A 24,449-nucleotide genomic window follows, 5' to 3' on the forward strand; every position below is an offset into this window, starting at 1 on the left:
GTTCAAAGCCAACCTGGTCCAGAATGGCCAGGGCTACGCAGAGAAGCCCTGTCTCGAAAAACCAAAAAATAAATAGAAAAATAATAGTCCCAGTGGGCACAGCGTGTTTGACCCACACTAGTACTGGAAGTCCACCCTTGGTCTCCAAACAGAAGCGGTAATGCAACCCTTCTGGCTTTAAGAAAGGGTTTGGGTAGCAACAGGTGAGTCCGGGCCAGGCAAGGTTTGTGTGGAAGCCACTAGTCTACTGTCCCCCGTGCAGGTGGCAGCAGCCGGCGCCTTTGCACAGACGCTGCGGCGCTACACGTCACTCAACCACTTGGCACAGGCAGCGCGGGCCGTGTTGCAGAATACAGCGCAGATCAACCAAATGCTGAGCGACCTCAACCGTGTGGACTTCGCAAATGTGCAGGTGAGCGAGTACCAATGGGGCTGGGATGGGGCAGAGTAGAGGGGCACCGGGCGAGAAAGCTGAGCAGCTGCTGCTATGCTCCAGGAGCAGGCCTCGTGGGTGTGCCGCTGCGAGGACCGTGTGGTGCAGCGTCTGGAGCAGGACTTCAAAGTGACGCTGCAGCAGCAGAACTCACTGGAGCAATGGGCAGCCTGGCTGGACGGCGTCGTGAGCCAGGTGCTCAAGCCCTACCAGGGCAGTTCAGGCTTCCCCAAGGCGGCCAAGCTCTTCCTCCTCAAGTGGTCCTTCTACAGGTGCGTGCCTGTCCTGCGGGCTTCTGGCCGGGGGCGGGGTGGGAATAGGGGTGGGAATCCCAGTATGTGTGTGAGAAAGCCTTCCTATAACGATGTGCTTGTGAAGAGTTGTGAACGGGTTAGGGAAAGCCCTGTAGCTCATAAAAGACATTGGGAAAACAGCCCTGCAGGCCTGACAGTCTCTTGGTCACTTCCCCCAGCTCCATGGTAATCCGGGACCTGACCCTGCGTAGCGCTGCCAGTTTCGGCTCCTTCCATCTTATCCGGCTACTCTATGATGAGTACATGTACTATCTGATCGAGCACCGTGTGGCCCAGGCCAAGGGCGAGACCCCAATCGCGGTCATGGGAGAGGTGCGCCCGATGAGGTACTGGGTGCATGGGTAGGCTCCAGGCAGTGGAATCCTAACCTTTTTCTTTTTCTTCCAGTTTGCAAACCTGACCTCCTCGCTGAATCCCTTGGATCCTGACAAAGGTAATAATGCATGTCCCCACCTAGGACCTGGGATCCAGGGGTGGGGACGCTGACAGGGAGGCCAGGTGTCCCTAGAATTTCACAAGTCTTTCACTGAGCTGGGCTTGCTCCCTGTCCTCCAGACGAGGAGGAAGAGGAGGAAGAGGAAAGTGAAGATGAACTGCCACAAGACATCTCGCTGGCAGCGGGCAGCGAGTCCCCCGCGCTGGGCCCAGAAGCCCTAGAGCCACCTGCGAAGCTGGCACGGACTGACACACGTGGCCTCTTCGTGCAGGCCCTGCCCTCCAGCTAAGCCCGAGACATCCCTGCCCCATCCACCCACCCACCCGCAGCTACCGTCCCTCCAAGGGTCAGGGTCAGTCCCTCCGAGCCAGGGTCCGGTCCCTCAGCTTTTGTGGCTTCACTGTCACCCTTCCAGCCCACACCAGAGCTGGAGAGGGTCCCTGTGACAGGGAAGGCCAGGGGAGCCTCCCCTCACATGGAGCCGATACAATCATGGGCTGGGCTGGGCAGAACTGAAGCTGCAAACCCTGACACAAAGACGTGCCTTAAGGAACCTGCCCAGGTGCCCTCTCTCCTGCCCCAGCTCGTAGCCCTGTTCCCCTACACCACCCCAGAGGGCAGCAGGCTGACTCCTCCCCTGCGAACTGTTAACTTATTCTGCTCTCTGGCTTTGCACAGCCTGCCCAGGCAGACCTGAGCCTGGTCAGGCGCAGGTGGGTGGCACTCGGGGACCCCCCACTGTCAGCAGCAGCAGTCCCACTGCTCCCCTTTCTTGGTATAAGTGCAATTAAAGCTGTGGGTGTCGCACCTTCTCCAGAGCTGGGTTCTCCTGGCCCCGCAGCCCAGAGAGGGGCATATTGTGAAGGGCCCCGGCCTCCAGCTTCCAAAGAGGAGCATCCTGTTGGCTGCAGGGCCAGGTGCTCCAGACCAGAGGCCGCACCCTGCGCCTTCCACCCTACCGGCTTGTGACCGAAACCTGCTCCCAGAGATGCTTCTCCTCTGTGCCGTGCCCCTGACCCCTGTAACTATTGTGATTAGTGAGTGCCGCTTGAGCGGAGTCAGTAACTTGTTGGGTTTTTTTCCAACCATCATGGCCTTATCCGTTCCCGTTTTCTCAGTGTCTTCAATCTGTGATAGATGTTTATGGAAAAAAAAGAAATCCGGCCTATTGTATAGAAATCACTATTTTGTGTGCTCCGCGTGCTACAGCTTTTGGGTGGTCCTGCACACGCCCCATGGGGCCTCCCTTCCCAGTGGTGAAAGTATCCACGCGCGTGGTAGTTTAGTGTGCTGTTTTCTACCTTTTTGTAGTCTTTCTTAAAACAATAAATACTGCTGTGATCTTTGTCTACTGATGACTATCAAGGTGGGGTGTGTGTGTGTTGAGGACAGAAAGAGGACACCAGCCAGGCTCAGAAATAAAGCATTTATTTAGTACATGAAGAACAAGGCCAAGTGGCCACAGGGTTCCCACCCCAGGTAAGGGAGGGAGGCTGGAACCACTGGGCCTCCCTAAGGGGCTACACCTGCAGCCAAGGAAAGGGGCCAGAGCACAGGAAGCTGGACCGGGCTTTGCTGGGGCAGGCCAGGCCTAAGAGGCCCCTCCCTCTGCCCTTTCCCAACTTAAATAGGCATAAATAAAGACACATCCAGACTCTCGGGGCCACCAAAGGCTGCTGTACCAGTCCCATCCCGCAACCTAACACTAGTGCCAATTGTGGCCCCTTTAGGGCCAGCCCAGGAAGGCAGTCCTCTCCCGGGCCCGCGGAGGTAGTTGGAGTCAGGGTCCAGGGCAGTCAGCCCTCACAGCACAATCCACGTGTACCGCTCACTGTCTGCCAGAACCTTCAGTGAGCACCCTGCAGAGGAGGACACACAGAACCATGATCCACTTGTCCAGCCCTGCAGAAAACCTCCATGGCCTAACTGGACCCAGAAAGTCCCAAAACAGGCTCCCTTTTCCAGCTATGGTTATACCCTGAGTAAGCCCCCAGCTGGATGGCACTCTGTCTATGACACCCCTGGCACGTCCAGCATGCCCTCAAATCCAGGGAAAGACAAGAGTAGTGCCCAATCCCTACCTTTATGCAGCGCCTCGTTCGTCATCCTGTTCACATAGCGGCCGCTGCTCTCCGGCACCAGCCATTTCATGACCATGTCCACACAGCTCTTTCGGTAGGAGCTCCAGACACTGCCACTGGGAGCCAGGGAAATGAGTGAAAAGGAGCCTTTCTTTCTTTTTTTTTTTTCGAGACAGGGTTTCTCTGTGGTTTTGGAGCCTGTCCTGGAACTAGCTCTTGTAGACCAGGTTGGTCTCGAACTCACAGAGATCCGTCTGCTTCTGCCTCCCGAGTGCTGGGATTAAAGGCATGCGCCACCACCGCCCGGCTGAAGAGGATCCTTTCCTGCCAACCAGCCAAGCCTCCCTGGCAACCCACTCTTGTCCTGCCTCACCTGGTCTGCCCTTTGACCTCGGTTAGGTCACCCACGCTGACTGTCTCAAAGATGCCCGTGCTGAGGTCCCAGGCCACCTTTAGGCTGGTGTGATAGGTCTTTGGTCTGTGGTGGTGGAGGACAAGAGGATGGGCCAGTGACGTCCTGCACTGGCTTGCCAATGCACCAGTGCCAGGATGGGCATCCAGGTCTTGTCTGCTCACCCTTTACCCCTGTCCTGAGGGTCTGTGTATGACCACCATGTGAGAGTTAGCCAAGGGCCCTGCCACTTACCGGAGCTGGCCCTCCTCAGTGGGGGCTGGGAAGGCTAGGAGCAGCAGGCCAATGTTGATCAGGACCTGGTTGGTTTCTGGGCAGACCTGGGAGCAGGCAGTGACAGTTATAGATGAGATCAGACAGTGGGAACACCCCAGCCTCCTGCTGTGCCCTAGTCTCACCTCCAGGATGACTATATCATAGTCACTGAAAGAGCAGAACTGGTGACCCCAGGTGGCATCGTGGCGGATGACCTCGTTGATGACATACTCAAAGTCCAATGTGAGCTGCTCCACTGTCAGGTACTGGCCCTGGTGACAGACGTCAGAGAGCCAGGGGTAGGTAGTGCCAACCACCCCACAGATACCGGGTCACCTATGGCCTACACCATGGCTACCCACCTGCATGTCTGTCCGCTCTCGCATGGGCCGTAAATTGCGGCCACGGAGGTCAGTCACCACAAAGGGCAGGGAGATCTTGTCATCCTCAAACTCTGGGGAGGCAGGAAGAGGGTAGGAGCAGGCCAAGGGTCCTCCTGGGACTGCCCCATCCCAGAGCCTGTCCCAGGAAACCCCCTCACCATCCTCAGGTTCTGTCCCTTCCCCAGACCGCAACACATAGTGCAACTTGGTGTAGTTGATGTAGCCAGGCTCGGGGGCAGACGCCTCTGAAGCAGGAGGACTGTCCCTGGGTACCACTTCCCCACTTGGGGCTGGTGGCTCTGAGGATGGGCGGCAGCGGCTACTTGAGGGCCCCAGGCCTGAGGGCAGCCGAGCTTCCTCCAAGGTACCACCCTTGGCCTCTTTGGCCCTGCGGAAGATGTCAGCCACAAACTCCTTGGCCTTGGCAATAGCTGGTGAGGGCTCAGGAGCTCCAGAGGGCCGAGCTGGGACCACCTCAAGGCCAGGGCTGGGGAAGGCAGGGGCTGCCTCAGGGCTCCAAGGTCCTGGGGAGCTGGGTGGAGCTGGGGGCAAAGCTGTGTGGTCGTACAGGATTTGGCAGAAACTGCTGTCATCTGCAAGAAGCAAAGCGTGAAGGAATGTGTCATCACAGTTCAAGGTTACTCTGGCCTACCTCAAACCTGGGTTATTAGAAACCCCCCTGAAAGAGCCCCCTGGAACCTTTCCTGTCCTGAAATCAGTGTTAAACTCTGGAGTTCAGAAACCACACATACTCTGAACACAAAGACATGCATGAATTCAAGACGTTTAAAGAATATGCTGGGCTAGAACCCAGAGCCTTCACTCCCCCGCTGAGCCACCTGCAGCCTCAAACCTCACCTCTGAACAAGTGTTGTGCTACTCAGAAAGGACACTGCAAATGAGATGCCCTTGGGGTGCAGATCACAGTGAGGACCAGCAAGAGTCACCTAGGTGAATTCTCACTATGCGACCAGATCAGCACAGGCAGACAGGCCACAGGAGTGGGGGTCAGCAGAGGAGTGCCATGCCTCTCCCTCTAAGCAGCACCATGCCCCTCGGAGAGGCTACTACCTAACAGGCCATGGTGGGACACTTTCAGGAAAGAAGGTATTGAAAATGGCTTGGCATACACTTATATGCTGAACACCAGTTAGGGACAAAGCTAATACTGATCTCCAGGCTAAGAGTCTTCAGTCCTGCCTTCAGCCTTGTGTGGGAAGCTCATGGCCAACAGTCAGGTGGCAAAACATTGGTAAGGGTTATGTCTCTCTCCCAGAATGGCAGAGGTGTCCAGGGCAGGGCTGAGTCTGAGGACTGAGTGTCCCATCCTCTGCTGGCCAGGCTGGTCACATGCACTTTCCTCTGCCTTGCCCTTCCCCTGCCCCAGGACAGTCATTTTAATGAGAATGGTCTTGAGTCCTCCCCAGATCAAAACATGTCATCAGTTTATCCCAAAAGCCATACACAGCTATCGATCTCTCTTCTGTGTCTGTGTCCAGCTGTGTTACATGGATGCCATGTCCTTTCTTTGGTGTCCCACTGGACACTGACTGGCCCCGTTCTACCACAAAAAAGGAAGGCATCGCCGGGCGGTGGTGGCTCACGCCTTTAATCCCAGCACTCGGGAGGCAGAGGCAGGCGGATCTCTGTGAGTTCGAGGCCAGCCTGGTCTACAGAGCTAGTTCCAGGACAGGCTCCAAAGCCACAGAGAAACCCTGTCTCGAAAAAACCAAAAAAAAAAAAAAAAAAAAAAAGGAAGGCATCAGGAGGCCCCTGGCTCCCTGATATGGACCTGAACACACACCTGGAGAATTCAGCCTTTCTCAGGGGAGTCAGCAGGGCAGAACTGTGGGCTCAGACTCACGGACCCTCACTCTATTCCTGCCAGACAGTGACATCATACCACTGCCTATTATGCCACTCTGTCAAGACATGGAGAAATGGCTTAGCAGGTCAAGGTACCTACCACTAGGTATGCGGACCTGGGTTCAAATTCCTGAACCCACATGGCAGAAGAGAATCAACTCTTGAAAGTTATCCTGATGTACATGACATATGCATGTGTACACACTCATGCACAGAGACACACAAAAATTTTTTAAGTAAGAGAAAGTTAAAATGCACTAGGCATGGTGGCACACGCTTTTAATCATAGCACTCAGGAGGCAGAGGCAGGCAGAACTCTGTGAGTTCGAGGCCTGGTTTACAAAGCTAGTTCCAGGATAGTCAGGGCCGTTATATAGAGAAACTCTGACTCAAAAAACAAAAAAAAGTAAATAAATAAAATGCAACTTAAAAATTAAAAAAGAAATAGAGAACATACCACAAGACCCAGGTGTGGTAATACACACCTTTAATTCTAGCACTCAGTAGGCAGAGGCAGGGATCTTTGTGAGTCTGAGGCCAGCCTGGTCTATATGGTGAGTTCCTTCCAGGACAGCCTGGGCTACACAGACATTGTCTAACAAGAGGCACCACGCCATTTGTTACTGGCATTCCCTGACACCAAGGCTGCAGGGAAGGCACCACTGGCTATGGAGGCCTCGGAGCACTACCTGATGTCAGACCACCAACACTGTATGAACATGGTCTCTCACTCTCACCAACACTGTATGAACATGGTCTCTCACTCTCACCAACACTGTATGAACATGGTCTCTCACTCTCACCAACACTGTATGAACATGGTCTCTCACTCAAACTGCCCAAGGGAGCACTGCTTAGGACATCTCCCTGTCCTCAGAGCACAGCAGCTGAAGCGCACTCCATCATGCCGGGAAGGAACACAGCGCTGCATGTATGTGCTCAAGGTCTCCAAGCGGAGCTGCCACAGCAGTGCATCCTAACAGCAGCAGGCTACCTGCCCAGAGCAAAACTTCTAGCCCCACTACTGCTGAAGCAGCTCCTGGGCTCACAGACTACACTCAGGCAGTCACTGAACATGTCAGCCCCTTGGAAAGTTCTAGTGCACAGTACTGAGGTGATGGCACCAGCTTCCCCACCTCCCAGCTCTGGAGCCCTCTCAGCCAGGTCTCCTGGTCCACCCTGTGAATAGAAATGGGCCTACCTGCTGAGTGGACAGAGACAGCGCAGGCCACCAGCGAGTAGCTGGTGTTGAGCAGCACCACCTGATCCTTCTTGAGTTGGAAGGCGGGTTGGAAGGTGGGAAAAGGGTACACCACCTGGTACTTGGTGTGCAGCATGAAGCCATGCCGCAGACACTGTGCGCTCGGGTCCCCTGCAGCAAGACACACTATATAGTTCACTTGATGCCCTGGCAGGGGTCCAGCGGCCACGTACCCCTCCAGGGCCCGACACCTCACCTGGGTGGGCACGACTGGCATCCTGGCAGGCAGCACAGCGACCCCGAGGCGGCACAGCCACAGTGCTGATGTAGATGTCACGATGGTTCTCATCACTCATCATCATCATATTCATGAGCATCCCATTGGCTGAGCGGGTGCTAGGGGTGGCACACCCTCAGCCTGAAGCCTATCTAGGGGCTACCAGCCCACCCTGCCTGCCCCGCAGCCACCCTGCCTGCCCCCAGTCTCACTTGAAACCGAACACGATGACCTTGGAAGCGTCGCTAGGCCACTCACACACAGTCAGGTACAGGTCACTGTAGATCTCCTCATCCTGGAAGAGCCGCACCTGCCGGACCTGAGCGGCACGCTCAGTCAGTGTGAGGTTAAGCAGGGATAGACAGGGATGGAAGGAAGATCTACACCAGAACCAGGCTACAAAAGAATTCCCTTCACAAGTGGCCCAGGGAGACCTGGGCCAAGAGATCCCTGCCAGCTGCAGAGAACCTGACTGAATATATTACCTCCCTGCTCCCTCTAGGTAACGAAGCCCACATGCAACAGAAACTGAAGTAATAAGGGGCAGGTGTCAAGGATAATGCTTATGCCACTGCATCAACCTGTGTAGCTGTAAGAAATTTGCCTGCATCCTGACCCAGGCCAAGGGTGTCAGAGGCTATACATGTTCCTTGAGCCAAATGAAATGATCAGTTTAACTGCAAAGTCAGCAATTCCACAAGGGTCACCCCACTGGTACATCACTGCCATATCATACACAGGAGACAGGCTGAATGATGCAGGAGCTGCTGAGACCTTGCTGTCTGAAGGGCCAGCCCAGGGCAGGGCCTCCTGAAAGGGAAGGCCTAGTCCTACCAGCTTGAGCTTGCTGTGGACGTTGAACTCCCACCAGTAGAGGTGGTACATGTAGAAGGAGAAGTCGTCATCCCCGCTGCTGCTGGTGTAGGAGAGGACGTAGCGGCCACACTTGGAAAATCCCAGGAAGATATGGCTGTGGGGCAGAACGGGCATGGGGGGCAGATGAGGGTAAGCTTGCGGCCCAACCTGCCGCCCCCCAGCCTGACCACAACCTCACCCTGCATAGAGAAAATCCTCATCTACGATGCTCTTGAGGGACACGCAGACCCTGGGGGGCAGCTTCCGGAAAAGCCGAGGTGAAAGCTGACCACTGATCTGGGGAAGAGACAGCCAGAGCTCGTCAGTCAAGTGGCTCCCTACCTCCTTACCAGAGGCAGGCTGGGCAGCCTCCACAGTCCACTGCTGGGGCAGAGGGAGACACAAAGGCCACGTGACCATACAAAGCACCCTCCCCCCACGGAGGACTCCTTCTGCACCCCAGTCCTACCCTGTGGATCCAAAGCCCTCCCAGCCTAAGCCCAACATCCCCTCCCTGTGGAAAAATCCCCTCCCTGGGCCACCTGGCTCCTTCCTGAAAGCTGAAATGAAAGAGTAGAGACCAGGATGTAGGGCCATTTGCCTGTTCTCAGCCCACACGGGGACCCATTTCTCTTTTTCACATGTATTTATCGTGCAAGCTACAACCCACGTGTAGAGGTGAGGACAATCTGCAGGACTGTGCTATCTCCTTTCACCATGGGAGTCCAGGGGATCACCCACGTCATTGTCATCATATGACACGGAGCCATCTCACTGGTCCCTGAGCCTAAAGCACCCAGTATTCCCAAACTGTCTCCAATCCATTATTAACCAAATCCTTTTCTTAACTAACTGCCAACTGTCACACCCTAAAACATCGCCAAGGAAGGATTTGAGGAAACTGACAGACATGAGCTGACCACGGGGGAGCTATTTTGGCCTGCCTTCAAGAAGATAGCCATCTAGTGGGAAAAGAGCTACAAGGGAAGGGCTGGCGCCCTGCCCTCAGTTCATCTCAACCCACAAAGGGAATGGTTTTCTGTCGGCCAAGTCTTCCAGAAAGGATATAACCCTTGCCCAGGGAGCGCCCAGGCTGAGTCCTGCCTAGGGAGCACCAGTTAAAAAGGTGGAGGCACGGTTTTGCCCTCACCCGGCTCCTAACTTCTAGTGCACGTAGACAGTCTTGTTCCATTGCTGCCCACTTAACAGGATATTCCCATTCCTGCCCTTCCAGGTGCCCGACTCTGGTGAGGGAGACAGAGCCCTGATCAAGGGGCTTCCACTACCCTGGAAACACTCCTCCAATCAATGAGCGAGGCAGACCCAGGTGCACGAACTCCGAGATGGTCAGAGCTGGGACAGAGGGGGCACCAGGCACTGGACGCCCAGAGCCGGCAGCAGGAACCTCGGCAAGGGGGCTGGGGAGTGGGGCGGCAAGCTCCAGTAAGGGGCAGAGCTTCCCTTCCTCCAGATTCCTCGGGCGGCCTCTACAGTATCCCGCCCAGCCGCCTCCATCCCCAATGCTTCCTCCATGATTCGCCCCGGCCTCCTCCACCAGAGCCCCTTCCCCGATGCTCTGGCCCGGCCGCCTTCATCCAAGGCCCCCTGCAGGTGACCCGCCCAGTCTGCTCCATCCATGTCACCAACCTTCGCCACCCCAGACCGCGCCTCGGCACCAGCCGCAACCCCGCCATCCCCTCCTCATCCCCACCGCCCGGCCCGCCCAGCCCCCTCCCGGCCCCGCCCCCCACCCCGCCGCGCCGCCCTCCCTCGGTCGCCTCCCGCGTCCCCTCCTCCTCACCACCGGGCGCGCTCGCCTCAGGCTCCAAGCCTCACCTTGACCCGCTCCAGCTGCTTGAGGACGTGTTCCCGCCGCCGCCCCGCCGCCCGCTTCCCCCCGGCTCCCCCAGGGCCGCCGCCGCCGCTCCCGGCCCCGCTGTTCCGCTCCGATTTCGAGCTGGGCGCCATTTTCACCCCCTCCCTCCACTTCCGGAGCAACCGGTCCCTTGGCCCCGCCCCCTCCGCTTTCTGATTGGCCTTTCTTCCTCACAGCGGCCAGCCGGTTGGGTGACAACCGGCGTTCCTGGCCTCTTCCCGCTACGCCTGTCCATCAAAGCTATCTCGGCTTTTGGTTGGTAGAGGTGGTAACAGCTCCCGCCTTATCCCCGCCCTTCATTAAGGATAAACCACTCAGAAGCCATTCTGATGCTCCTCGGCCAGAAAACTTTAACTGAATAGGCGAAGATTCCTGTCAGGCGTGACGTTGACCCGCCTCTGAGTGGGTTTCCGTGGAGACCACAGCAGTACAGGCCTGTGGGCGGGGCGATGGGAACCAGTGGTCCACAGGACCTGAATCCTCACTCTGGCTCTGGCTCAAGCCGGGAGGGCAGAGGCCTAAGAAGCATCCTTGGGCGGCCAAGGAGACCAGGAAACGACGGTGGGAAAAAAAAAATAATGGCTGCTATTATATCATCTTCCAGACGACAGTGGTAGTGATAGCATCGGTCACATATCAGGCTGTTTTAAAAAAAAATGCTCTGCATGGCATGGTTCTGTGTTTGCACATCCTTGGGGAAGCTCTGTTAAGCCTACCATATTGATAATGATAGTAATAAACATTACTGGACACGACTGCTTCGTGCACAAGTTTTGCGTGCATCCACTCAGTCTCTGCAACGGTCCTTTATTTTACACATGAAACAGACATAAAACGAGCTCTCCTGAATACACGGCACTTGTGTTCTGAGGCTGCTGGCTGTTCTTATTACAGCGGCAGACGAGCCAACATACACCATAGGGTTTATTCAGAACCCAACGAGCTGGACAGGTCATAAACAAGGAAATGAGCATCTGTCCTTGAATTCCAGGTAAGGGGAGAAAAACAATTCGAAAACAGATTTATGCAGTGTAGGAGCAAAGACAAGGGCTTCTGGGGAGCTTCAAGACTGCGACTAAACCGGAGTGAGGTATTGATTATTGATGGAGATGTGCTGAAATACTGTCCTTAGGTGATTTCATCTTAGTGCAAAGCCCAGAGTCCTCACTAAAAGCCCTCCAGCGTGAGGAGCCGACATAACCTTGCATGTGTAGACCCACAGCCTCACGTCAGCTGAGTCGTAGGCTGATGAGGCCAAGGCAGGAATTATCAGGAGGGAAGGGGCACGTGTGTTCACACATGTGCAGGCGTGCTTTACCCATGAGTGTGTATGCAGAGACCACCTTAATTTGGGGGTGGGATTTTTTCTTTTCTTTCCTTTTTTTTTTTTTTTTTTTGGCAGGATCTCACTGTATAGTCTTGGCTGGCCTGGAACTTTCTATGTAGATGAAGCTGTCCTCAAACTCAGGAGACCGCCCCCCCCCCCACCTCTTGAGTCTTTCACCGAGCCTGAAGTTTTTTTTTTTTTTAAATATTTATTTATTTATTATATTCTTTCTGTGCATATGCCTGAAGGCCAGAAGAGGGCACCAGACCTCATTACAAATGGTTGTGAGCCACCATGTGGTTGCTGGGAATTGAACTCAGGACCTTTGGAAGAGCAGGCAATGCTCTTAACCGCTGAGCCATCTCTCCAGACCCACCGAGCCTGAAGTTTATGATTTCAGCCAGGAGGCAAGACCCACTCAAGGATGCTAAGGCTGGGAATGAAACTTTAGTGGGCTTTGCCAACCTTCTGTATTCATCCCTGGAGCTTTGTACTACAGTCTCGCCTCCCTCCAGGAGGGGAGGCTTACCTCCTCCTTGGTTTAGGGATTAGAATAGTGTCTTTACAAGAGAGTGAAACTATCCATGGTGCTGCCTGCGTTTAACTCCAGTCCTAGAGAAGCAGAGGCAGGGTGATCTCTGGGAGTTCCAGGTCAGTCTGGTCTACAGAGAGAGTCCCAGGCCTACCAGAGTTATGTTGTGAGAACTTGCCACAAAATAAATAATTAAACAAATGGACAAATAAAAGGGAAAGTAGAAGAAAAGTGGCCTGGTGGAAAGTTCCTTAACCAAGAGGCCAAGGTCAAAGCCACCAGCTGTGATCCAGAGACCTGTGATGGGTCTGAGGAAAAATACTTTTTTTTCCTTTTTTTCTTTCTTCTTATTTCATTTGTTACCGTTGATGTGTGTGTATGTGTGCAAGGACATCATGGCACTCTGTGGAGGTCAGAGGGTAACGTTCATGACTTGGTCTTATCCTACTTTAGATTCCTAAGTCTTTGTTTGTTTATGTTTTTAAAAGCAGGGTCCCTCTACATAGCTCTAGCTATGTAGAACTCACTATGTAGCCCAGGCTGGCCTGAAACTCACAGAGATCCTCCTGTCTCTGCCTCCTGAGTGCTAGGAATGAAAATGTTTGCTACCATGCCTGGCCAATTCCCTGTATTGAATTCATTTGGAAGGCTTGTATGACAAACACCCCACCTTATTTTGAGGGTTTCAACCATGTAGCCTTGGCTGCTCTGGAACTGTCTGTGTAGACCAGGTTGATCTTGAACTCACACCTGCCTCTACCTCCCAAATGCTGGGGTTAAAGCTGTGTGCCACCATGCCCAAGCCCCTTTTCTTCTTTTCTTTTCTTCCCTTTTGTTTTCTTTCCTTTTCTTTCCTTGAGAAATGGTCTTGTTATGTAATGCTGGCCTTCAACTCTGGGCCTTCCTTCCTGCCTTTGCCTCTTCAGTGCTAGAATGACAGGTAAAGCCACTACTCTTGGCTTCTGAGAACATTTACCCTAATCTGATAACCTCAATCTAACCCTGAGAACACATCATTTCAAGAACATCCTATAATAAAATAACTGAGGACCAAGGAGTCTGAGTCTGAAAGAGCAGGCCTTTGCTGAGCCCTCCTCCTAGGCAAAGGGATGGAGAAGGCAGCCCTGATTGGAGGAAACCAGAGGGTTGGTTGAGTTACGAGCCAGCATTTTCCAGCATTATCTTAGTGCTCTTTTTAAGTTACACATCAATTGAAGAGCAAAGAAATAATAAATCAACTATGAGCAGAGGCTGGGTATGGTAGCATAGGACCGTAATCCCAGCATTTAAGAAATTAAAATAGCTGCAGGGAGACAGTTTGCTGGCTGTTTGCTGCTCTTACAGAGGAACTGAGCGGTTCTCAGTACCCATGTCAGGAGGCTCACGCTGCCTGGAAACCCAGCTCCGGGGAAATCCATTGCCCTCTTCTAGCCTCTGAGGGTACCTACACTCACAGTACATCCCCACATACACATAGAGGTAATTAAAATTAAGTCGTTTTCTTTTTATTTTAAAAAGAAGCCAAAACAAGAAGATTGCCTCGAGTTAGATCCTGGGTTGAATTACAGAGAGACACCCTGAAGGAAAATAGCAAGCTGAGCAAGGGGGCACACACTTACGGTCCCAGTCCTCAGGCAGTGGAGGGAAGAGGATTGTGAGTTCTGGGTCACTCGTGGTCCTGTAGCGAGTCAAGACCAGCCAGAGCTACTTGCAACCGAGGGGAAAAAGAGAGAAAAAAGAAGAATATCTCCAGATAAAAATATTTATAGGGGCTGGAGAGATGGCTCAGTGGTTAAGAGCATTGCCTGCTCTTCCAAAGGTCCTGAGTTCAATTCCCAGCAACCACATGGTGGCTCACAACCATCTGTAAAGAGGTCTGGTGCCCTCTTCTGGCCTGCAGGCATACACACAGACAGAATATTGTATACATAATAAATAAATTAAATAAATAAAAAATATTTATATCTCTGTGAGTTCGAGACCAGCCTGGTCTACAGAGCTAGTTCCAGGACAGGCTCCAAAGCCACAGAGAAACCCTGTCTCGAAAAACAAAAAAAAAAAAAAAAAAAAATTATATATGAATAAATAAAAACAGCCAGACAATGGTGGCATACACATTTAATATCAGAACTCCAGAGGCAGAGACAGGCAGATCTCTGAGTTCGAGGCCAGCCTGATCTACAGAATGAGTTCCAGGCAGCCAGCGCTACATCGAGAAACCCTGTCTCAAAATAATTAATTAAAATTTAAAAAATCAGGTCTAAGCAACAAGTTTGAGCATGAGGACTGAGTCTGAGTCCCCAGAACCCATGTTAGGAAAGGAAGGCCTAGAGTGTTTTCCAATCCTAGCATCAGAGAGGGAAAAGCCAACCGTGCAATATATCCACACCCCATCTCAGGGGGTGAAGGTATCTGGGGCCAACTACGGTGACCTGAGTTTAATCTGCAAAGCACCCACAGAAGACGGAGTAAAGTGACTCCCAGAGTTGGGTTCAGGTCTCTGTGTGCCCCATCACAGGGAACAATGAACTTCCAGGGTGTCAGGACGTAAAACTGAGTGAAATTATGTAGATTGTCAGCAAGCAAATGCGACTTTTCTGGGTGGAATCCTGGACCAGAGAAGGGAAAACTGATGAAATTTAAGTAATCTGTGGCTCAGTGAATGTGGTCCCACGGTTACCAACAATTCTGGAAGTGGTAAAGGCTCCATGGTCGTACATGACACTGACAGAGGAAACTGGGTGACTACAGACTTGGCATACTATACAATGGTAACCAGCTTGAGCTGTAGCCGCCGTCTCTGCTGGAAAGGGATGCTGTGGGTCTCTCCTGTGCAACTCCCCAGCAAACCACCATGGGCAGCCTTGAGAGGTGTGTGGATTCTGCTCAGGGATGAGCCTCCGGCTTTTACTTAAAACAACCATGTGTGGGGGTGGGGCAGAAAAGATGGCTCAGAGGTTAAGAGCACTGGCTACTCTCCCAGAGGTCCTGAATTCAATTCCCAGCAACCACATGGTGGCTCATAACCATCTGTAATGAGATATGGCGCCCTCTTCTGGCCTTCAGGTATACATGCAGGCAGAACACTGTACACTTAAATTAACAACCGGAGGGATCTGTTCATACGCCCATCTTTCTAACCCAAATGATAGGGGTCTGTAGGAGGCACAGAGGCCTTGGTGCTCACAGATACGCACTTATAGGGACAGGGTTGCTCCTTCAAGGGAAGGAATAAAAAGCCTGTTTTCCATCCAGAAGGCCTGGTGACCTGTGCACAGTCTGTGTGACTGGAGACTTCCCAGCACCATACCCTTCTCATACACTTCTCAGTCAGTCTGTGAAACCTGTCTTTATGGAAGGCATCACATGTTACAGAGACTTGTAGTCACATCTGTTCTGGATGTAGCTTCCTTTGCTCCTCAAAGAGATTTAGGCATGTTTTGCTGTGCATGAGAGACTGAGTTAGACATCACAAGTAATTTTCAGTAGATGTTGCTGTGCTTAAATAAACCACTCAGGGTCGGACTCCCGAAGTTTGAGCCAACAGTGGCTACTGAGTTGTGTGCTGAGCTGCCTTTTTGCCTCCTGAAGCTCCTCACTCTGCTGCCAATGAAGGTCACAGAGGCTTCCCCTGCTCCCCACACTGCCACAACCCCACCCCCTCCAGCTGAGCTCTCCAAGCCTTGTTTTTGTTTTGGGTTTTTGATGGTGAATTTGAATTCTTCTGCTTCCACCCACTTCCAAGTGCTGGGATTACAGGCATTGGCCGCCATGAACTACTTGGTTTTGGGTTTTTTGTTTTGTTTTGTTTTGAGACAGAATCTTATGGATCTCAGGCTGAACTCTAAATCACTGTGAGGACAAAGCTGGCTTTGAACTTCTGATCCTCCAGACTCTACTTCCGATATATCTAGACTGCAAGTGTGTTACGGCACTGCCAGCTTCCAGCTGGTCTTGCTGCTGCCAGAACCTCAATGCCAGGCAGCCTCTCCACAAACAGCTTCCTGGGGTGCTAAATGCTCGGTCTTACTTTGATGCCTGGGTCCTTGGGCTTTGGGCTGGTATTTATACACTGACAGCATCCTCCGCGTGTGCATACATGCATCTACCGCACATACCACAAAAAAAATCTCTAATCTCCTCCCTCTCCTTCTTGAGACTCAAATTCACAGTCATCCTCTGTCTCAGCCTTCTGAGCGTTGTGATTACAGGTGGCTCCCCCTGAGTTCAGCACAAGAATGCCTTTCAACATCTTTGCAAATTTTAGATAAAATAAACTGGTTTCCAAATAAGACCTTGAGGACTGTGGGGCATGGTGGTGCATGCCTTTAATCCCAGCAAAGACAGGTGGATTTCTGTGAGTTCAAGGCCAGCCTGGTCTACATAGTGAGTCCCAGGACAGCCAGGACTACAATAGCCTTTAGACTCTGTCTAAAGAAAAGAAAACCACTTTTAGAGCCTTTGATGTGCCCCACTGGGTAAAAGTGCTTGCCACCAAGCCTGCTAACAACCTACATTTGACCTCTGGAACCAACATGATGAGAGAAAAGAACTGACTCCTACAAATTTCCCTCCAAGTTTCACAAGCCCACGCTATGGCACACACACACACACACACACACACACACACACACACGTACACACACTATATTGCAAATAGAAATGTATATAACAAGAGAAAAACAACCCAGAGGTTAACTTACCAGGCAATTCTAGCTTCCAAGGGCATCTGGCTATGGCCTTTGTATGAGTGAGTTCATTAAGTATATAACAACTCATAGTGAAATAATAAATAGCAAGTGATGTTAGTGTGATGATAGATACACAGATGATAGCCAGGTAGATGGGTGGATGGATGGATGGGTGTATGTATGTATGTATGTATGTATATATTGGTGGATGGGTGGGTGTATGTATGTATGTATGTATGTATGCATGTATTGGTGGATGGGTAGGTGTATGTATGTATGTATGTATATATTGGTGGATGGGTGTATGTATGTATGTATGTATGTATTGGTGGATGGGTGGGTGTATGTATGTATGTATGTATATATTGGTGGATGGGTGAGTGTATGTATGTATGTATGTATGCATGTATTGGTGGATGGGTGGATGGATGGATTGGTAGATGGGTGGGTGGATGTATGTATGTATGCATTGATGGATGGATGGGTGGGTATATGTATGTATGTATGTATTAATGGATGGATGGGTGGGTGGATGTATGTATGTATGCATGTATTGGTGGATGGGTGGATGGACGGATGGTTGAGTGGGTGGATGGATGGATGGATGGATGGATTGGTGGATGGTGGGTAGATCAATGGATGGATGGATGAATGGATGGATAGATGGATGGATTGGTGGATCAGTGGGTGGGTGGGTGTGTGGATGAATGGGTGGATGGATGGATGGGTGGATAGGTGGGTGGATGGATGGATGTGTTGCGGGAATCTTTTTGGAATAAACATCCCAATATCATTGAGAGTGGAAGAGGAGAGATGTCACTAATGGACCAAAGCTAGGACAGCTCCTGAAAACCGTGGGCCCAGGACCAGTGAGCATTCTCACTTTATACTCTAAAGCCGGAGACTGGGTGAGCAAGCCAGAAAGTTTTTACAGAGTCATACATGGCCGTTAGCCTTTTCTTCTCAAAGGCATGTGTTCTAAGCTTCTGTGTGCTAGGTTATTAAGGTGTAAGCTGTGGTGCTCAGGTGAGTAAGGGCCAGGACCTATTGTATCAGCTATTTCTCCAGGTCATTCTGATCCAAGCAGCAAGTTCCGTGCTTGGAAATCTAACACCCTGTCTTGAAAAACAAAACAAAAACCAAACAAACAAAAGGAAGTAAGTCTGATCTTTCTGACCTTATTTTACCTCAGATGGGGTTCCGGCTGAGCTTCTCTCCACTGAACTGAGCTCTCTCTCACTTGGCACTTCTGGATTGTGGGGTGAACAGTGTGAACGGCAGGGCAGTCGGCACTGCGGCAAGTGCTTCACCTGCCAGCTGCTCCCGAGGACGTGGCCTTTTCACCTGGGTTGTTTTGCTGTTCTTTCCTTGCAAACACCAGCTTGGGGAAGAGGGCAGCCCATCCCTAGACAAGGAGTCTTCGAGGACACTTAACACAGAAGTATTTGGGCCTGAATTAAGGGTGGCAGCCTCGCTTCTAAGGCCAGCTCCTCTGTGAGCTCACACAGCAGTGATAATTCACCAGTACAAGGTATGCTGCCTCTGGGGAGCTGGCAACACAGGCTTCTTTATAAAAATGTTTATGACATTTATTTGTGTGTTCATGTGCATGCTTGTGTATGGCACCTGTGTGGAGGTTACAGGACAGCCTGTGAGGTTTTCTTCTCTGGTGTGTGAGTCCCCCTCAACCCTTCCTGGAAATGCCTTCACAGACACACCCAGGGGCCTCTTAGTTGATCTCAGACCGAGTCAAGTTAACAACTAATATTGAGCTTGACGGGATTCAGTCGGTAGACTGTCACTTAAATGTGAGAAACTGAGTTTGATCCTCAGAATTCATGTGTTAAAAAAAAAGGCAGGTGGGAGCCAGGCATGGTGGCACATGCCTTTAATCCCAGCACTTGGGAGGTAGAGGCAGGCGGATCTCTGCGAGTTCCACAGGAGGTAGAGGTAGGCGGATCTCTGCGAGTTCCACAGGAGGTAGAGGCAGGCGGATCTCTGCGAGTTCCTCAGGAGGTAGAGGCAGGCGGATCTCTGTGAGTTCCACAGGAGGTAGTGGCAGGCGGATCTCGATGCATTTGATGCGTTTGAGGACAGCTTAGTCTACATAGCAAATCCCCAGGCCAGCCAGATATTCTTAATGAAACCATGTCAAAAAAAGAAAGGAAGGAAGGAAGGAAGGAAGGAAGGAAGGAAGGAAGGAAGAAAGATAGATACAGACATTGATAGTGCCAGTCTGGTCTGTGTAGTGAGTTCCAGGACAGCCAGGGCTACACAGGGAAACCCTATCTCAAAAAACCAAACAAGGGGGGCTGGAGAGATGGCTCAGTGGTTAAGAGCATTGCCTGCTCTTCCAAAGGTCCTGAGTTCAATTCCCAGCAACCACATGGTGGCTCACAACCATCTGTAAAGAGGTCTGGCGCCCTCCTCTGGCCTTCAGGCATACAGACAGAATATTGCATACATAATAAACAAACAAATAAATACTTTAAAAAAAAAAAACCTGTCTAGAAAAAACCAAACAAGGGGGAGTGGTTAAGAGCATTGCCTGCTCTTCCAAAGGTCCTGAGTTCAATTCCCAGCAACCACATGGTGGCTCACAACCATCTGTAAAGAGGTCTGGCGCCCTCTTCTGGCCTTCAGGCATACAGACAGAATATTGTATACAAAATAAATAAATAAATAAATAAATAAATATTTAAAAAAAAAACCAAACAAAACAAAGTTAGGTACAGGGGTACACTTCATCAGCCCAGCCCTGGAAAGGCACAGATAGGTACATTCTAGGATGCTGGGGCTCACTGACCAGTCGGTCTAACCTAGTTTCTGAGTTCCATGTCCCACAGCAAGACCTGTTTAAAAAATAAGGTGGGTGGTTCCTGAGAAATGGTACCTGAGAGTGTCCTCTAGTTTCCACACACATGTGCACACTCATCCATGTAAATACAGTAGTGGGGGCACTACTTTAAACCCAGCACTCAGAAAGCAAATGGATCTCTGAGCATTCGAGGCCAGCCTGGTCTACAGAGCTAGTTCTAGGACAGCCAAGGCTACATAGTGAGACATTGTCTCAAAAAAAAAAAAAGATTATATTTCTATTATCTTAGAGTTGCCCATGGAGACCATCACCTGCCAGTGAGATAGTAACTATTGGTAAAAGCGCCTGTCCAGAGCCCAATGACCTGAGCTGGATCTGCAGGCCCCGTGTGATGGTGGGAGAGGCCTGATTGCTTACGTTTTTCTGACCTTCACATAAGCATCTTGCAAGAATGTGTACACATGTGCACACACAATAAATTAACAGCATGTAATTTTAAACATTAACAAATTTTTAGCAGCCAAGCAGTGACGGCACACACTTTTAATCCCAGCACTTGGGAGGCAGAGTCAGGCAGATCTCTGCGAGTGTGAGGTCAGCCTGGTCTACAAAGTGAGTTCTAGGATAGCCAGGGTTGTCACACAGTGAAACCCTGTCTCAGAAAAGCAAAACAATCCCACAAAAAATTAGCACATGTGCTCTTAAAGTATAAATTCTAGCGTAGTTGATGTAGAGTACACACTAAGCTACTGGGCTCCCTGCAGTCCAAGTTCATGTCCACAGCTAGCTTATGATACACTCTGCTTGGGTGTAGCACCATATCCCACCAGCTAAGGGCTTAGTCCCACAAGACTGCCACAGTTCTCAATGCTAATTGCAAGTACATGTTGCTACATGTATTTCTGATTAGTCATTGTCTTTGGTTTTTCTGTTGCTGTGATAAACAACACTACCAAACGTAACTTGAGGAAGAAAGGGTTTATTTCATCTTTCAACTCTCTGGTCACATCCCGTCACTGAAAGAGAAGTCGGGGCAGGAACTCTAGGCAGAAACCTGGAGGCAGGAACTGAACCTGCTCTTTGTATACTGAAGACCACTGGTGTGTAACAACCTAAGCACAGTATAAAAGAGCCACAGGGGACTAGGGTGTGCCTCAGTGATAAAGCACGTGCCTGGAGAGCGTGAGACGGCTGGGTCCTCAGAACCGCTGTGGCTGCTGTCTGTTCACACACACGTACACACACTTGCACACACACACACACACACACACACACACTCATGTGAGTAATTTACCTTGCTTTTAGGTTTGCGTCCAGATAAATCTATCATAAATTGAAGCTAATTGAGTAGACAGCGCATTGAGCACATCTAACCCACTGGGTATTGAGTCACAACCCATCCACTGTGCACTGCAATGGGGCCCTCTGTGCACTGCAATGGGGCCCTCTGTGCACTGCAATGGGGCCCTCTGTGCACTGCAATGGGGCCCTCTGTGCACTGCAGGAGCTGTCCACATCCCCGCCTGTAAAATGGTCTGAGTCGTTCCCTGCATGCTTCTTCACTTCTCATGCATGCTTGACACAGTCAGCCTTCTTTTCTGGTTGCTGTTGTTTGGTTTGGTTTTCGGTTTGTTTGAGACAGGGATTCTCTGTGTAGCCCTGGCTGTCCTGGGACTCGCTCTGTAGACCAGGCTGACCACGGACTCAGAGATCCGCCTGCTCTGCCTCCAGTGCTGGGGTTAAAGGCGTGTGCCTCCATGCCCAGCTCAATCAGCCTTCTTTAGATGCGCTCTTCGCCAGTCAGTACACAGCATCAACTGTCCTCTCGGAAACATCCGAACTACAAATGTCTCCTAGTTATCAAGAAGATGCACCCCGCGTATGTCAGCAGAGATTGCTGCAGCTGCAGCACTTGGACACTGCATGTGTTCTGGTGTATTCTCCTGTGTTCTAGCACACCACTCCCAAACCCTTTTGTGGATCTTGGAACATGGCTTGTGACTCAATGCTTGGGGTGGCTCAGTAGTCAAAGCCCGTGTAATACAAAGACAAAGACCTGAGTTCAGTCCTCAAACCACCAGGTGTGGTCATTTAAATCTGCCAGCCTAGAACTTGGGAGGCAGAGATAGATGGGTCCCTGGGGCTGCCTGGTCAGCCAGCCTAGCATAATCAATGAGCTCCAAGCCAATGATGAGACCTGGGAAACAACAGTTGAGGTGAATGAGCCTCTACATGCACACTTATGTATACCTCTCCATGCATCCCAATACACATGCATATACCTCACATACACACATGCATGCATACACACATACACACACATACACATATACATGCATACTCACACATATACCCATACACATGCATAACCATACACATGCATAACCACATACATACACATATACACATACATATCCATATGCACACAATGCGTGCACACATGCATGCATGCATGCATGAACCATGCCTGCACGACTCCAGGTATTGACCTCTGGGGTGGCAAGGGAATGAAGAGACAGAGACATGAAGAGAGAAAAAAGTGATGTAAAGTGGTCTGGGCTCTCAGATGAAGTAGTACTCTAGAAGCTCAGCATGTTATTAGGAACAGATAAACCAGGAGGTGGGGTTATTATATGAGGTTGAACAAGAAGGCAGAGTTGGCTAACATTAGCAGAAGCAGGCTCCGTAGGGAAGAAGTCTTCAGGTTGTCAACATCTGGGGAAGAAAACCACAGTGGATGTTTTCCACGTAAACTCTCAGCGTCGGCACTCGGAGCAGAGGAAGGATTTGCTGTCTCTCCCATTCTCACCAGGGAAAGGTTTTGCCACTCCCATGGCTCTGAGGCATGAACAAGGTTCATGGCACCTTGTCAAAGAACAAACATTCACTCTGGGCTTCACTTCTTACTCCTACACACATGGACACACATGAACTCCTACACACATGTATACTCTCTCAGTTTCTTTGCAATTGGTGTGATAAGACACCATGACCAAGGCAGCTTATAAAAGAAAGAGCTGAGTTGTGCTTACAGTTCTAGTTAGAGTTTGTAAGAGGCAGAGCAGGACATAGTGGCAGCAGCTGGAGCAGCAGCTGAGAGCTCACGTCTCAATCCACAAACAGGAGTCAGAGGGCACTGAGCATCTTGGAATCTCAAAGCCCACCTCAGTGACACACCTCCTCCAAAAAGGTCACACCTCCTAACCCTTCCCAAACAGTTCCACCAACTGAGGACCAAAGAGTCAAACATAGAGCCTAAAAGGACCACTCTCGTTCAAACTACACACATACTCACACAAATGTATATACACACGACGACACATGTGCACACATGCATGCTTGGTCTCCAGAATCAGTGCTGAGCTGTTGGGAACTTTAAGAGGTTTGTAAGGAGAAAGGGGTTATTGTCATGACTGTTTTACTCATAAGAACTGTCAAGCTACCTTGGGTATCCAACCTCCCTTTTCTGTTGTCCTTCTGCCATCCACCAGAACTTAACGTGACACAAGGCTCTCACTCAAAGCCCTGCAGATGAACTGCCTGGTCTTAGACTTTCAGCATCCAGGATCTCTTACTCTAGAAATGACCCAGCCTCTGGTGTTCTGTGGTAGCAATGAAATGGACTTGGTCAGCGCCTGGATAAACAGGACCCCAAGGAGGTCATTTGACCCTCCTGGCCATCTGTGAGCCTGGAGGTGGATCCTCACTATAACCAATCTACCTGGAACCCGGTTCTCCCAGCCCTCAGCTCTTCTCACTGGGACACAGTATTTAAAAATCGAGAAGACTCTATTGTGTGGCTATGATGTGTGTCAGTCCTCAGACTGGGCCAGGAGGATCAGGAGTTACACGCCAGTATGGACTCCACAGTGTGACCCTGTCTCAGTCAGCCGAGCAACCAGTCCAAGAGCCCAGTGTTAGGTGTGTTCAATACTATCGTAACGTCATAAAGGGTACACTCTATTCTATGGTTCTGGGGATGGAACAAATCCCCCTGCATGCTAAGCAGGATTTCTGCTGAACTGCACCCCAGTCCTATGAAAGAAGAAACTTTTTTTTTTAACTTGGCAAACCACTTTAATTTACAACTTTAAATATGAAGGCTGTAATTTCTTGAAACTTCTCACCTTGCTCTTGTACAGAATTGAGTTTATACTTTCAGGCCTCATCATCAGGAGGGACCCCCCAGTTCTTCATCTTTCCACTATGAAGAATCTAGATATGAAAAGTGGCCCAGCACAGCGTCTGAGTCACGCCAAAAGCACCAGAGAATCCAGAACCACATGAGTGAGCTGAAGAACTCCCCCTGGATCACCTGTTTCCCGGTAAGCTGGAGAAATTCCCTGTGGGCAGAATATGCACCCCACCGCCAGCATGACGGACTCCACTGTCTCCAGCCACCTGTGCTCGGCAGCCCCAAGCAGGCAGTCTCCCAGGCGACAGACCAAAAGGTGCCAGCCGCCGTCAGCGCAGACATAGTAGCGGCGAATGGAGAGCGATCTGAAAGAACAAACTTTTATAAACTTTTTTAGTGTATATTTATTTTGAGCTGGGTGCGATGGTATATGCCTTAATTCCTAGCACTCGGGGGGCAGAGGCAGGTGGATCTCTACATTCAAGGCCAGCCTGGTCTACAGAACACATTCTAGGACAGCCAGGGCTACACAGAGAAACCCTGTCATGAAAAAAAAA

General features: G+C 51.0%; 2 protein-coding genes, 1 non-coding gene and 1 pseudogene across 5 annotated transcripts in view; 2 read left to right on the forward strand and 2 right to left on the reverse strand.

The window, feature by feature from the left end:
• The window catches only part of Rfx1 (regulatory factor X1), a 30,538-nt gene extending 28,010 nt beyond the window's left edge, over positions 1-2,528 (forward strand). For all 3 annotated transcript variants that reach the window (XM_041663422.1, XM_041663423.1, XM_041663425.1), the window contains 5 exons: positions 263-412; positions 497-705; positions 906-1,059; positions 1,135-1,180; positions 1,303-2,528. In XM_041663422.1, the coding sequence (XP_041519356.1) occupies positions 263-412; positions 497-705; positions 906-1,059; positions 1,135-1,180; positions 1,303-1,472 (729 nt within the window). In that variant the 3' untranslated portion in view covers positions 1,473-2,528. The remainder of the gene's footprint in view (positions 1-262; positions 413-496; positions 706-905; positions 1,060-1,134; positions 1,181-1,302) is intronic.
• A 67-nt stretch (positions 2,529-2,595) lies between these two features.
• On the reverse strand, positions 2,596-10,481 carry Dcaf15 (DDB1 and CUL4 associated factor 15). The gene is made up of 13 exons (XM_041663426.1): positions 10,350-10,481; positions 8,713-8,810; positions 8,493-8,628; positions 7,871-7,977; positions 7,638-7,777; positions 7,382-7,552; positions 4,473-4,907; positions 4,294-4,385; positions 4,075-4,203; positions 3,911-3,996; positions 3,638-3,742; positions 3,265-3,380; positions 2,596-3,042 (listed from the first exon to the last, which is right to left on the reverse strand). Exons 1-13 carry the CDS (start codon positions 10,479-10,481, stop codon positions 2,987-2,989), a joined length of 1,803 nt encoding a protein of 600 aa, XP_041519360.1. The 3' UTR covers positions 2,596-2,986.
• Positions 10,482-13,290: 2,809 nt separating this feature from the next.
• LOC121456028 lies at positions 13,291-13,419 on the forward strand. The gene has a single exon (XR_005975580.1).
• Positions 13,420-23,915: 10,496 nt separating this feature from the next.
• Positions 23,916-24,234, reverse strand: LOC121455714 (annotated as a pseudogene).
• Positions 24,235-24,449: the final 215 nt, after the last annotated feature.

Source organism: Microtus oregoni, unplaced genomic scaffold (assembly GCF_018167655.1).
Source record: "Microtus oregoni isolate MIOR12 unplaced genomic scaffold, Mior012 000014F_ref0000157, whole genome shotgun sequence".
In the NCBI taxonomy this organism is placed as follows: domain Eukaryota; kingdom Metazoa; phylum Chordata; class Mammalia; order Rodentia; family Cricetidae; genus Microtus; species Microtus oregoni.

What these genes read in the sequence shown, in the direction of transcription:
- Dcaf15 (XM_041663426.1), bottom strand. Translation starts at nt 10,481, where the DNA reads ATGGCGCCCAGCTCGAAATCGGAGCGGAACAGCGGGGCCGGGAGCGGC. An exon ending in ATGATATAGTCATCCTGGAG is followed by an intron (nt 3,997 to 4,074) that starts GTGAGACTAGGG and finishes GCCTGCTCCCAG; the next exon opens with GTCTGCCCAGAAACCAACCA. An exon ending in GAACGAGGCGCTGCATAAAG is followed by an intron (nt 3,043 to 3,264) that starts GTAGGGATTGGG and finishes CCTCCTCTGCAG; the next exon opens with GGTGCTCACTGAAGGTTCTG.